This window comes from Polistes fuscatus, unplaced genomic scaffold, assembly GCF_010416935.1.
Source record: "Polistes fuscatus isolate 324 unplaced genomic scaffold, CU_Pfus_HIC Scaffold17, whole genome shotgun sequence".
Taxonomy (NCBI): Eukaryota; Metazoa; Arthropoda; class Insecta; order Hymenoptera; family Vespidae; genus Polistes; species Polistes fuscatus.
Genome location: NW_025113075.1, coordinates 2720396 through 2735322, shown reverse-complemented (window position 1 = coordinate 2735322; position 14927 = coordinate 2720396). Strand labels below are relative to the sequence as shown.

Below are 14927 nucleotides of genomic sequence, written 5' to 3'. Positions count from 1 at the left end.
TATTTCTTGTAATTATTTTAATGCTCCTGCGCACTGAGGACTTCGAGGGTAAAATTTTGCTGTAACATAAAGAGAGTGCATTAGTGCATTATAATAATTGTTAATTAATCTATGCTAGTGTTTATGCAATTTTTATGCAATTGCTGAAATAAAACTATACCATAAAGATATTATTATTATATATAAATTATAGTTATACAATTAAAAATATTGAATGAATACTAACTAATAGAGTAACATGTAAGAACTAAATTTCTTTTTCTCACTTTTATTAACGTATATGTAAATGAAAAAAGAAAGTACGTTTCTCTAAACAATTATCCAACCAATATATTAAAACAATTAATAAACAATATACTAATGGAAAATATGAATTATTAAAGTTTACCATTATAATAAAAAAAAGCTGAGGTGTTTGCTCGTTTAAGTACCATAAAAAATTGCCTGGATTCATTTTAAAATCTTGTAAGTTCTTCTTTTATGTATGTACTTGATACACAAAACAATAAGAAAGCCTAATTGATGGTGTGTAATTCCAAATCTTCAAATACTTGCAAATCTGAAAATCATAAGATTGTATTAGTAAAGTATCAAGCAAACTGAAAGAGTCTCTATATGTATTTGTATGATATTTGTATAAGATGTCACTCACTCTCTTTTTCTCCTTCTTATACTTTTTATAACAATCTTCTTTATGTTATAAAAGAAAAGCCATAAACTTATCACAACTGACATCAATATAAAAAAGTAAACACAATTAGACTGAAAATGAGTATGTGTATTCATGCTGTATTCTACCAATGTTTGGAAACCTAAAAAAAGTATAAAATAACATAGCATTGGTATAATATAAAGAAAATTAAATATATAAGCGTTTATTATATGTGTAACACGTTCCTTGTTGATATTTACAAAATAGTGTGTAGGATAAAGACAATATACACTAAAAACTTTATCACATTGCACTGAAAACACAATCGTATAGATATGAAACCACGTTATAGAAATCTTGAAAACAAATGACATAAAGCAATATAGCCATCCTTAAAGAATTAAAATAAACTGAAAGAAAACAATTGACATCTCTCATGCCAACTATGAATGTATAAATTCCCATACTCTGTTTTGATATGGAAAAACTCTTGTTATTTTAATTCTTAGAGGATGGCTATAGTGCTTTATGTCAATTGTTTTTAAAATATCTGCAACGTTGTTTCTTTTCTATATGATTGTGTTTTTCTGAGCGGTTTTTAGTGTATAACCTCTTTATTTTATTCCTTATTTTTTAAATATTATAAAGGAACGTATACACCTAATAGAAAAATAAATTAGAAAACAATAATTATTAATTGAATTAATAATTAGATAATTATAATTAATAATAAAATAGATATTTAATTATTGTAATAAATAAATTATGTATGTTTTTCTGTTCTGTGAGATAAGGATTATAGTGCATATTGTCTTTATTCTTTTCGTTATTTTTTAAATATTAACAAGATACGTGTACCTTAAATAGATAAATAAAATAAATTTTTTATTTATTTAATAAATAAATTATCATATCAAGCTTGACTAGAGTGGTCATGAAGAAAGGCGAGTTACGTACGTGTGCGTAAAATACATTTCTATATGGTAATTGGGAATTTCTGATTGGTCATCTTTTTCTTTTGCAATAATTATCAGCCAATCAGGGCTCTTTGCTGATCATTCCTCTTTCTTTTCGCGGCGTCGGTGCTGGAGATCGGACGGATGCTACGTCGTCCCGTTAATCTCAGGTAATTAAAAAATATTTTCTAACGTAAATAATCTTCCTATATACTAATAGATTCTTCTAGCAAATGACTTCCAAATGATATAATCGAAAGATTACGATAATGTCGAGGATAAAGAATATTTGCGTAGAAAAAAATTCCATGTACATTGGTATGCATTTTTCTACGCAATGATATATATATCTTGTTTTACGGCATCATTTCTATGGATATCGACTTATAATGTTCAATTTTGATTGTTTGGATTAATAAAGTATATATTTCGACAATTTTTATGTTCCTATATTCTATTTTTCAAGTAGACATTGGTCAACGGATTTCGCTACTTTTTTTGAAAGTGGACTACCGCGCATACTACCGCGCGCAGCAGATGCGCAGCAGAGGCAACGCAGTGGCAACGGATGGGGGCGCAGGGGAAAGGTAGAGGAAACGCCATTTTCTGTCAGCTGTATATGTTCCAGCGTACTGCGTCATCTCGTTTAATTCAGGTAATTGAAAAGTATTTTACACCTTTCTATTACATATCAAACGATAGTTACACATAAGATTTTCATACGTGAATGTTTTCAAAACGAAATATTGAAAAGTTCGATAGATATCTGTGAGAATGTAACATCGATATATCTCGACGTGCCGCCAATCTCACCAATGTTACTTAACAATATTTCTTCTAATTTCCAGCTTTTTTCATGGTATCGATAATTACTACCATCTCTAATGATGCTCTAATTAATTATTTTTCATAATTATGTATTCAAAGATCGTATTTCGTAATAAATTCGATTCCTGTCACATACACACACATACAGGCATATATGCATAAGTATAGGCAGCTCGTACACATACACTCATATATTTGATTTTCTTTATGTTATACTAATGTAATGTTTTTTTCCTTTTTTAGGTACCGAGCATTAGGAGAGTCCAGCAGGAATACATATACTCAGTCTAACAATTGTGTTTACTCTTTTTTATCTTCATATTCATCGAGGTAAGCGTTATTCTTTTTTTTAAACCATACAGAAATGTATACAAAGAGTGAGAACGAAAGTGAGAGAGAGAGAGAGAGAGAGAGAAAATAAGAAAACAAAATATTCTATCTACGGGCAATAACGAATGTGTACGTATATTCCAGGAATTTCTCGAAGTGAGAACAGAAGAAACGAAGACAGCCGAAAACAAAACGAAGACAGCCGAACGTTCGACATGAAGGACGCGATTACGTGATCATTCCTGATCAATCCTTCAACGAGCTAAGATCTAACGAACGTGACGTATTAAACTATTATATATATAACGTTATCGATTTTTATTAACAATTTTTACTGATATTAAATACTTTATATGTAATTTTATACAAGTAGTGAGATAAAGGCAATTAATATTGCTTGAATTTATATTGATTCTTTATGATAAAATATCTTTAAAAGTGTGCAATGCCTTCAGGAATGATTCACAGGATATATTGTTCTATAATCTTTTTAGTATGTTTCAGCTTTTCAGAGTTTTATTTAATTTTATTTTATTCATCGTCATCCTAAGGGTAGGATACCCATCCTGCAGTCATCAATGAAGACTAAAAGTAAGTATATTTTCCTATTAAACGTTTCTATGATAACTTTAATGGTTTTTTATTATAACGATGATATTAATTGTTCTTTTTCTTTTTCTGTTTCAGAACATCATTGCAATCGAGCGCGTAGGCAATGAGGTACTCGTGTGTTGCATCGTAAAAATAAAATACAAAAGAATCGGAAAGTAAAGTCAGTGTTGATCGTCGCATGTTAAAGTTTCGTTTGCTCGGTTAAGAAACTCCGTAAGTTTCTTTTATTCGGTTTAAACGTGTGCTCATCGTCATCCTAAGGGTAGGATACCCATCGTGCATTCATCAATGAAGAATAAACGTAAGTCAATTTTTATTTTAAACACTTTCTCAATAATTATAATAATTTTTTACTTACAACAATGATATTTATAATTTTGTTTTTATTTCTGTTTCAGATCATCATGGGAATATATCAGTGTTGGAAGTGTTTGTGAATTGTGTTTGTGAAGTGTTGCAAGTGTTCGTGCATTGCTATCGTGCGCGAAGCAATATACGGGAGTGTTGTATCGTTAAATATAATTAAAATCACGGATTAGAAGCACGTTCGTTCGTTTTTATTTCAATTCCGTCGCGTTCGCGAACTATTTTTGAAATTTATATATTAAATTAACTGCGACCAATGCAGTAATTGCATTAGAGTTTGTTCGAGTAAAGTTGTATTTTTATCTTTAAACAGTCGCACAGACTGTTCGCGTATTAGAATCAGTGCATCAATGAAGATTTTTATAGTTGCATTGACTGTGTGCAAAGCAGTCTTTGAATTAGTTGTGTAGAATCAGTGATCGGGCGTAAAACAAATTAAAATCAAACGCGAATTAGAATCAGTGTTGTTCGTCGTATAATAAAATTTCGGTTTCGCGATAAGAAACTCGTCTATAGTTTCTTATTTTCGTTTATACCGCGTTTTTAGATTCACGCGAGGTGCATCGCCATGGTGCAATTGAATTTCATCCCATTGGAATGCATTGTAAGTATCTATTTTTATTTACATTTTATTCGATTTTATTTTATATGATTTTAGATTATATTGCAGATAACTTATCGTTTTGTTCTATTTTATTTTACAGATATGACGACGGACTTTCTACCTTATCAAAGATGTGGAATGAATTCTTCGATGGATCTTCGATGGATCTTCGATGGATCTTCGGTGGATCTTCGGTGGATCTTCGATGGATCTTTAATGGATCTTCGATACTCGCATTCTACAATACTTGCTGCGAAGTAGGAGTGTTTTGGAGCCATCGCAGAACTTCTTATGCCGTGAGTTAAAATTTAAAGTCCCTCCGGTGCTCAATCATGTCGAGGATGAAAGGTCCTAATCGGCACGAGTTACTGGTTGTAATTATTCCAATAAATTAGTGACGAGCACATGAATAATTCCTTTCTAGGAGTTACTCATGAAAATTGTATATTGTATTATATATTTTATATTAGTTCAGGATAGGTTTTCTTGTCTCACCGGTTAAATTCATTTAATTAATAATGCAATTAATAAATGCACTTTCTTTTTTATTACGTGTTTTGTTCGTGGTTAGTAGTGTGAAACCGAGCATTATTTACTCGTTTTCGTCCAGAAAAGCATGTAATAAATGTCTTACATGCATTGCTTCGTACTTAGTTTATCTAATCGCGATTAATTTTGATATATCGATACTTCGATATTACAAATAAATGAGCAAGAAAACAAACTCATTCGCGACGGATAGATTCTAGCAGTTAAGTGGTGGCTCAAAGCCCAGTTCTTTTATTAGAACAGCCAACTTAATGAAAGGAGTCGTCCGAGGTTTTTAAATATATTAAAATATATTAAAAGATATTTTGAAAGATATTAAAAGTTAATATTTATCAAATAAATTGTAGAGTCCTTAGCCGCTTAGATAAATTTCTATAAAAATGTATTTATGTCTTATGTATATATGTGTTTTTAATCATATTTTTTAGATCAGGATTTTCAGCTTCTAATATACTAATCTCCCGTTTCTCCCCCCTATACTTTCTGCGTTCTCATCTATGCCTGTGCCCAGGTGCTACTCGTATAGGTGAGAAACAGTTAGTATAGGTTTAGTTTTAAGTTTTTCCCCCTATTGGCGGCTGTCATTGTGCTAGTGATTGCACGTGTACGTTGCACCTGTGTGTGCGTTTAGGTGTGTGCATTGTACATCGTTTCGCGACACGTAATACCGCTCTATTATTTTTTAAGTTATTGAATAAAAATAACTTGTAGAGTCACGTGTACGATACGAACTTTTTTTTTTTAACAATCGTTTTGCATAGTAGAGTTACCGCATTTATTTGTGGAAACTTGATATACTCGTATATACTAGTATGCATATATACTAGTGTATACTTGTATTTTTGCTGTAGTTTTTTATGCAATAATCACTAGCCTTGGCAGACGATTACAGCATTGGTACGTACTCCCATAAGTTTAGAAACACGCGTTTGAACTAGGGTGTCGGAGGTGCCCCGGGGCATGCTCTCTAGTTTAGGCTTTTGCACCCTGGTGGTATGTGAGAGAATCGTGGAGTGGGTGGGTGGGTATGTATGTGTATTTGCTCTTTTTAAATACGGGTAATTGGCAGGCAGGTAGCATACTTCTTTGAGCGAATGTGAAAACTTTAATTTTAAGTAGGTAGGATCCAGGAAAGGCACGAGGTTCGCTTCCACTCCGGAGTGGAAATTTCGCCGCCTGGTTTATACAGAACTGTTACAAAAATTTTTTTTTTTATTTATTCTAATATGCTTGCTTTGTAAATTTATTTTGTGACTGTTCTGTAATCTTCATTATGTATCATGATTCAAAGGGATTTGCAACAATTTCAAAGATTCATTTCTATCTCGATTCTATCTCGAACGAGATAGACTCGAACAAATTCGCAAATACTTTGATGAATTTGATACTTAGTTTTAAGTATTATGTGATTAGCACTTCGCACAATAGCGATTTTCTCTTATAATGAAAAATATTTGATATAGTTCAATATAACAAATGAATGAAATGAAAATATTGCAAGAAAATGCATTACATTTGTTGCATTATTTAATTTCAATTGAATTTTGTTATTTGATATTAAAAGTGCGACGTGTTATTAGGTCATCGAGGGAAATTATCTGCTTGGACGTTAGATTAAATGTGCTCGTGTAATATTATGCAATGAACTCTAAGTTCATCCATGGTTATACGAGCTTGAATATAATTAAAATTAAATATAAATTAATTTTTTCATAATTCCGTATTAGAATCATAAACGAAATAAAAGTTAATTTGCAAAAAAAGATATGAGATATCTTATCTTTCTTGCACGTTGAAAATGTCCAATGCAGTTTTCAGGGATGAAGAAAGAAGAGGCTAATGCCGAAGAGGCCCCCACTTAAATGTGGCTGAAGAGGGCAACTACATAGACTATTCAGTTATTTTCAAAGGTTCAACAGATAGTTCGAACTTTTCGAAAATAGCTCTTTAGTCATATTTTATATTTTATTATATTACATTCTTGCTCGTCATTAATTTGTAGTTGTAATTGGAGATGATGGACCATTCCATCTCCTTGGGACACCAAATTCGTGTCTACATCGTCAAAAAAGATGCATATGTGTTTAGTTAGAGTCAAAAATATTAAAATTTTCGTATTATTAAATTTTAAAGCCTAAATAACGTTCGGTAAATATTAAAGTAATTTCTCTTTTCTTGTTTCGTCTTTAAAATTTTTCACTTTGATCGTATTTTATTAAATTTGTAATTTTTCTTTTCTATATAATGCAGTTTAAAAGTATTTCATAATAATTAATAGATATTATTTTTTTTAATAACTTAGTATTCTTATTTTTCCTATTTCTTTATATTTTTATTTATTTTATGTAAATGTAAAATCACGCGTTTAAAGTTAATTTGATTGCAACAACGGTAATTATAGATTTGATACAAGTAAATAGAGAATTCAATTGAAAAGTGCATCTGCGAATTGGACGATTACTATGTCAGGCTATTCTATCAATTGATTGTATGATTAATATAGTATTCTTCTTGTTACAGGTGATCATCGTTGGATTTATCATCAAATCTTCTGGAATCTTTTTTATTTGAGTGTCTTAAATTGCTTCATTTTAAAATATATATATATAAATGCATTTCTGAAGGCACACACATGTGTTTATATATTAAAAATTAAATATAATTATATAAAATTCTATATTACAATATAACTATATTATATATACTATTAAAGTATGTCGTATACTATCATATCAAAGAATATTGTATTCTTTTATAGTATTGTACCGTCATCGCATTAAGTATCTACTATTACCTATTGATAGTCAGGCTAGTAACTAAAATGAATATGGTTAAGCACCATATCGGTAATAGTAGTGCTTTACCTTTATCTTATCTACCGTCGGTAATAGTAGATTTTTAATTTACTTTGCTCTACGTCGGTAAAACTTAATATTAAGGTTATCGACGGTCAATATTTTTAAAGTAGAAACTCCATTAACAACGGTATTAACAGTTTTTTTTTTATTTATGTTAATTAACTCTTTTTTTTATTAAGAAACATAATAATCTATATTATTAGTTTACTTGTCTGCTATCCTTCGTATGGAATTTGGCGTCATCGAATATGAGGTCTCGTTTTACTGGTTAGTAGAAACTCCATTAACAACGGTATTAACGGTTTTTTTTTTATTTATGTTAATTAACTCTTTTTTTTATTAAGAAACATAATAATCTATATTATTAGTTTACTTGTCTGCTATCCTTCGTATGGAATTTGGCGTCATCGAATATGAGGTCTCGTTTTACTGGTTCTTCTTTATCAGCTGTATTTAATTAATAAGGAAAATAACTTGTTGAATAATTTTCTAAATATAAATATGACTACATTACTAATATATACCTGAAAATTAAAAATATATATAAAAAAAAAAAACATATGAACATATAAAAATATCTTTGACTAATATTTGTATAAAAAGGATATTTATGTAGTAGTTTAAAAATTCCCGTTCCTACTGGGGCTGGAATTCCCATTATAATGGATTCCGATACACCACAAATAACATCTTTTTCACCATAGTAAGCTGCGTCGAATAAATGGTCTGCTGTTTTTTCAAACTGAAAAAATATATAACGGAGTTAAAAGCTTAATGTTAACAATTATATAAAACATTTTACTTACCGATGCTAAATTTAAAACAGATTCTTTAATCTTTGCTAAACCTTGTCTTGTAATACCAAGTACTTCGCCTCTACTTGTCATTAAATCTGCAACAAGCATTGCATGACGCCTGTCAATGCTCATTCCGTGATTTTGCATTACAGCCTTGATTTCATTCATAATAGTTTTTCTTGCTGCTTCAATACCTAGCGTTCTAAATACCTAAATCATCAATATAATAAATATATATTTAATTTATCTCTTAAACTAACAAATTATCTAATTATAAAATGTATCATTGTGTATCATATACTTCAATCGTATTATTAGATGTAGTATGTTTGCCTACAACACCAGGTATTGCCATCACTTCTCTCATATTGTCTCCTTCGACGAAAAATTCGTATTTATCTCTACCTTGTGAATCATTATTTACTATTATAACTCTTGATACCGATGGTAGTCCCTAAATACAATCATGTATATATGCATAAGTAATATTATTCAAATAAAAATTCCTTATCGTCCTATATTTATAATTACCTTAATTACTACGTTAAGCACTGTCTCCTTTAAGTGAGTAATCGCACAATTTAAACTTAATTTTTGTTTACTAGGATTAATGGTGATAATAGAATCACTTCTTACAATCACGGATTTTGGATTTAGTTTTAATTTTGATGTACATATTCTGTAAAATGATATCAGTTGTGTTATTTTTCTTTTTAAGAACATTGCGAAAAAGTAATTATACTTACGAATAATGTATTGAATTAACATCTACTTCTAATTGTAATAGCTTTATTCTATCTAGATCTAATTTAATCAGGAGAAAACAATCATCAGGCAAATAAACTTCCTCTATGTATTGAGTTACTTCTCCCAAAGTAGTTTTCTCTATTCTCCCTTTAACACGTCTTGCAAATTCAGGATCCGTATCATTCATCTGATAAATATATAAATACATAAATAAATATAAAAATATTATTAGAATAATTATATAGCTCTTTATAAAAAAAAAGTACTTACTAAAGCTCCTTTAACAAGAGGAGTGCTAATTTTTGGATTCGCATTTATAATTTCCTTAATACGTGGTACACCCTGTGTAATATTCATCGAAGCAACTCCAGCAAAATGGAACGTTTTCAGTGTTAGCTAAAAAAATAACAGATCTGTGATGCCCTTAAATGTTCTGGGCCGAGCAGTGCCAAGGCACTGCCGATGTTGCCAGGAATATGACCAAACTTGATCATTTAGAGGAAGTAAAAGTCATAACACAAACCTGAGTTCCTGGTTCTCCAATACTTTGTGCTGCCAATGCACCTACTGCTGTGCCCGGTTCAATCTTAGCTCTCATATATTTTTCTTTACAAGTGTGAATAAATTCCACTAATTGAGATAAAGTAAATCGCTCCAAATGTGACAAAACAGGTGTCATTACTTTAATATTTTGTCGATAACGAGCTATTTTACGTGCAACAGATATCAGGAATGTGCTGTTTAAAGTATAATTTTTCATAAAGTTAATTGTTTAAATGTTAAACATTAAGATAATTGTTATGGATAATATACTCGTAATATTCCTTACCTTAATTCCTGTTTAAATTCGTCACTTAGACACTCATACTCTTCTGATTTTAACAATTCATTCGTAGCTTTAATCACACTAGGACCATCTAATGCATCCTCCTCTTTGTATGGGGATTTAGCTTTTACGTGATCAAGAACCCTTTTGTAATCAACTGGACAATCGTTTCCTATAAAATTTCATTGATGCAAAAGATAATAATTAATTTTTGTTGTTAATATTAACGATATAGAAAAATCAATAAAATATTAATTTACCTTCCATATATGTTGGATCTAATGCATCACCACCATAAATTTCTTGCACTATATCTCCTACCGCATTTCGTACTGTCAAGTCATATTGAAGGCACAAGTCTTCTAAACTCTTGACTAATCTTCTTTGCATATATCCCGTTTCTGCCGTTTTTACAGCTGTATCTACAAGACCTTCTCTCCCACCCATTGTGTGGAAAAAGAATTCAGTAGGAGTAAGACCCGAGAAGAAAGAATTCTCGACAAAACCTTTGGCTTCTGGAACTTTAGACCCTCTTTCAAAATGAGGTAAAGCTCGATCTTCGAAACCATTTGGAACTCTATGGCCACTGATGGCTTGTTGACCAACACAAGCTACAAAGTTTTAAATATATAATAATATTAGGTTACTTACATAATATGCAAATTTAAATTTGAAAATTAATTTTTTCCAAACATACCTATCATTTGTGAAATATTGATAAAGCTACCCTTACTGCCAGATATTGCCATAATTAATGGACTATTAGTTGGACGAAGTTCATCTACGCAAGCTTTACCAGCAAGATCACGAATACCAGAGAGCTCTTTCAATATCATTGCTTCTAAAGTTTCTTCTTCTGTAGAACCAGGTTGACAAGGAAGACGTCCTTCTTCCAATCGTTGAATATATTCTGTACACTTAAAGTAACTAAAAAAAATAATGATAATTATTCTATGAATTTTCATATAATAAAAATCTAAACTTACCCATTATCTAAAAGTTTTTGTTTTGATTTAAGAAGACCATCACTTGGAGTAACATCTCCAATGCCAATAGAGAAACCTCTGTTCATAAGAAAATAGCTTGCTAATCTACCTAATCTCCACATTGCTGTTGTTGCAATGTCTTCGCCCCAATCACGATAGAGGGTATAAAAAATATTTTGTTTTGAACCAGATCCTAATACAGATTTATCTAGTGCACCTGCTAACAGCTGTGAGTTGCGAATAACACCATCTGCAATATATTATTATATTTATAATGAATTATATTTTATCAATAATAGAAAATAAAATATATATAAGCCTTACATGCACTCTTGAAACATAGTTCTTCGTCCTTAGTATGATTTTTAAATTTTCCCCTTAAATTTGCTTTCACTGAACACATTTCATTGGGACGCAGAATTAAATCAAAAATTTGTTTACCAGTCCAGCATTCTATTGGTTTTGTAATTATAGGTTTAGGAAAATCTATATGCATATTAACATCTGTATCTGCTAATAGACAACTTGCCAATCGATATGCTTGTATTTTATTTAAAAAAGTACTTGGACTTGTTAGAATATATCCACCTGTAATAAAGTCTTGCGTTGCTGCTATAAGTAGTTCTCCATTCCGAGGTGTGACCAAATTAGATTTATTCTAAATACAATAATTAATAATTAGTAATTTATTCGACTTCAATTAGTTAGACAAATACAGTAAAACTGATAATATTTGTAAAATCAATACGCCAATTATATTCAATAATGAATTTAATTTTCCAAGCGCAGAAAATGAAAAAATACATTTATTTATTACATTACCCCCATTAGTATCAAAGCTTCTGCTCTTGCTTCTTCTGTTTGAGGTAAATGTAAATTCATTTCGTCTCCATCGAAATCGGCATTATAAGGAGTACAGACACACTCATTAAATCTGAATGTTCTGTGCTCTAATACTTTAGCTTTATGCGCCATTATACTTAATTTGTGTAATGAGGGTTGCCGGTTGAATAAAACTACATCGTCATTCCTGAGATGTCTCTCAACGATATCTCCATACTAAAAAAATGACATTAAATGAACGGTAACTTAAAATGACTAGTGAAATAATTATAAAAATAATTATAAATAATTTTTATATTGCAAATAAGGCTATTACTTGTAGATCTTGAGCTATTTTCTGACGATTACCATAGCGAAGATATTTTTTGAATTGAGTCTTTCCTTGTTGTACGAAATTTGCTCCAGGATGTACATCGGGCCCATTTTTAATTAACTTTCGCATTAATTCTATATTTGATGGATTAACTTTTTCTGGATACGTTAATATCTTTGCTATGTGAACAGGTACACCTACCTACAAAAATATATTCATTATGAATGATTATAAAATTAAATTTTGTGTCCGTGAAATAAAACTTACTTGTTCTATTCTTAGATTAGGATCCGGTGATATCACCGTACGACTAGAAAAATCCACACGTTTTCCAGATAAATTACCACGAAAACGTCCCTGTTTTCCTTTTAATCTTTGAACCAATCCTTTACATGGCTTTAATGGCTACAATATACATAATATAAAGCAACAATTCTTAACCTGTCTAATATTGATTTAACTTTAACTGTAATACTCACTTGCATCTGCAATGGTATTCCTGACATTTCACTATTAATATAAAGAGCACAATGTAATTGTAAATATTCGTAATCGTCATTAACTGTTTGCCAATTGGCACCATTTATACTATGTGTTATAAGAGCAGAATTAATAAAAATAATTTCAGATAATTTCATAGTAAGGTGATCTTCGTTAGTGCCTGCTTTTAAATCAGATACAACGCTTGGTCTAATGCAAATTGGTGGTACGGGTATTCTTGATAGAATCAAATCTTCCGGTGAAGCACATTCATAATTCATCAATAAAAAAGGGATATCGTCTTTTGGTATACCTGCCAAAATCTTTTGAACCTGAAATTAAATCAATGAAGTTTATATACTTGTAAGTTTCGTTGAAATATTGTAAGATCTTACTTCTGTAGGAGTTAAAATATCGCCCATTCCACTTTGAAGTATTCCATCTATTTCTTTGTTATTTTCAACTACATGGTTGTACTCAATTATTTTATCTGAAACAATAGGATCAGTTTTTTTCTTTGCTTTATATTTCTCGTGGACTATTTTAAGTAGCCCAGCTTTTTTAATAGTTCCATTAAGTTCTCCGCAATATTGACAAACTGTTGTCTTTTTTGCTTTCTGTAAAATTTGTTTTCTCAAAGCTTTACGCTCAAGATATCCCAAATTAGGATTAACAACTTTAGACCGATATCGTAATTTATCTGCTTTGGACAGCATTACGCAGGAACATCTCTATGAATTAAAAGTGCATATTAAAAAATACATATATAAATACCGTTAAATTATGTTATAGAAAAAAGTCATCCATAATACCTTGCAAATACTTTGAAGAATGTTAATAATGGCTTTAAAATAGCCAACATGAAAAACTGGTAATATCAAGTCTATATATCCAAAATGACCAATGCATTCGCTCAATGATTTTCCACAAGTTGTACAGTTAGTTGCATTAGAACTTGTACCCTATGAACAAAATAAATTAGCAACTTAAAAATAAAACCTATTACTTTAATATCTTATAAATATAATCTTTTATTTAACATACCAAACGATTGTCAAGAACACCATATTTTTCAGGACTATGATCAGTTGCATTGTACATATTGTTTGAAACAATCTGGAGGTGAGCCTGTCTTTCCATGTTGTAAGGGGTATCCACACCGAAGGATACATGTGATCTAATAAATTAATCAAAGAATTACAAATCATTAACTTATTATATTTTGATGTTAACAATGCAGAAATATAAATATATATTACAGACATTAATATATAATAATTATTTATAAATTTTAACGTGGAAAACATTTTATAAATTATTATACATACATTTTTCGGGCGACATCGGTTTCTCTAAATTGTTCTTTTACCATTTTGAAAGAAATAACTGTGATTATACAAATAGATATAAATATTATTGAAAGAAATAACTGTGATTATACAAATAGATATAAATATTATTGAAAGATATCAAATTTACTGAGAAATAATCATATTAAAAATATACTTTAATTTAGGTTATATTCTGATCAAGCTTTAAATTAAATTAGATGCGTGGTTGGTTTTGTTACCATCAATGCTACCATATTTACGAAACAAACTAAATACATATGATATTTGTAATAGTAAGAAAAAATTTCTAGGAACATTTTTTTACTGTATGTTTCATGGCCTACTACGATTTTATCTATGGATTGCTTCATTCTCGAATGGCAAGTTAGGTGATATAGATTAACATAAGTATTAATCATAAAGAACATTATTTTCCTCATTTAACAGCATAAATTGTCTACATTTTAATATTAAAAATATTCTTTAACATCCCTAGAACGATATAATGTTAGAAAAAATGATTTTAAATGTTTAATAATTAAAGAGAAATATTTGTAACATTTGCCGTATGTATCAATATATCTGTATATATATAAGTAACCAATAGGCCGCCATATTGTCGCTACAATTTCCATTTATTAATAAAAACACAACATACGCGAGAAATAAATGATAGATTATTTAAAAAAATAGAAAGAAAAATATAAGATGTTCGTTTTATTCAAAGATTTATAGCTTTGTTAACAGAAACGTTTTAATTCGCTAAAGGTTTATTTCATCTATAATAAAAAATTAAAAATATTATTCAGGACACACAAACAAAAAGAAGATAATTTACCTTTATACTTT

The 14927-nt window shown here is 29.9% G+C and overlaps 1 protein-coding gene across 2 annotated transcripts; it reads right to left on the bottom strand.

Annotated features, from left to right (window-relative positions):
- Positions 1-7892: 7892 nt before the first annotated feature.
- On the bottom strand, positions 7893-14193 carry LOC122515186 (DNA-directed RNA polymerase III subunit RPC1). Of its 2 annotated transcripts, XM_043632430.1 has the most exons (22): positions 14076-14193; positions 13792-13924; positions 13560-13709; positions 13143-13478; positions 12747-13079; positions 12535-12672; positions 12271-12468; positions 11934-12170; positions 11436-11769; positions 11112-11361; positions 10823-11052; positions 10386-10736; positions 10129-10297; positions 9823-10036; positions 9570-9695; positions 9299-9486; positions 9084-9231; positions 8854-9006; positions 8562-8762; positions 8364-8497; positions 8154-8204; positions 7893-7988 (listed from the first exon to the last, which is right to left on the bottom strand). In XM_043632430.1, the coding sequence occupies exons 1-22, from the start codon at positions 14117-14119 to the stop codon at positions 7955-7957; spliced, it is 4152 nt and encodes a 1383-aa protein (XP_043488365.1). In that variant the 5' UTR covers positions 14120-14193; the 3' UTR covers positions 7893-7954. The 2 variants fall into 2 exon arrangements, with proteins under 2 accessions (XP_043488365.1, XP_043488364.1); XM_043632429.1 differs by having other exon boundaries at positions 7899-8204.
- Positions 14194-14927: the final 734 nt, after the last annotated feature.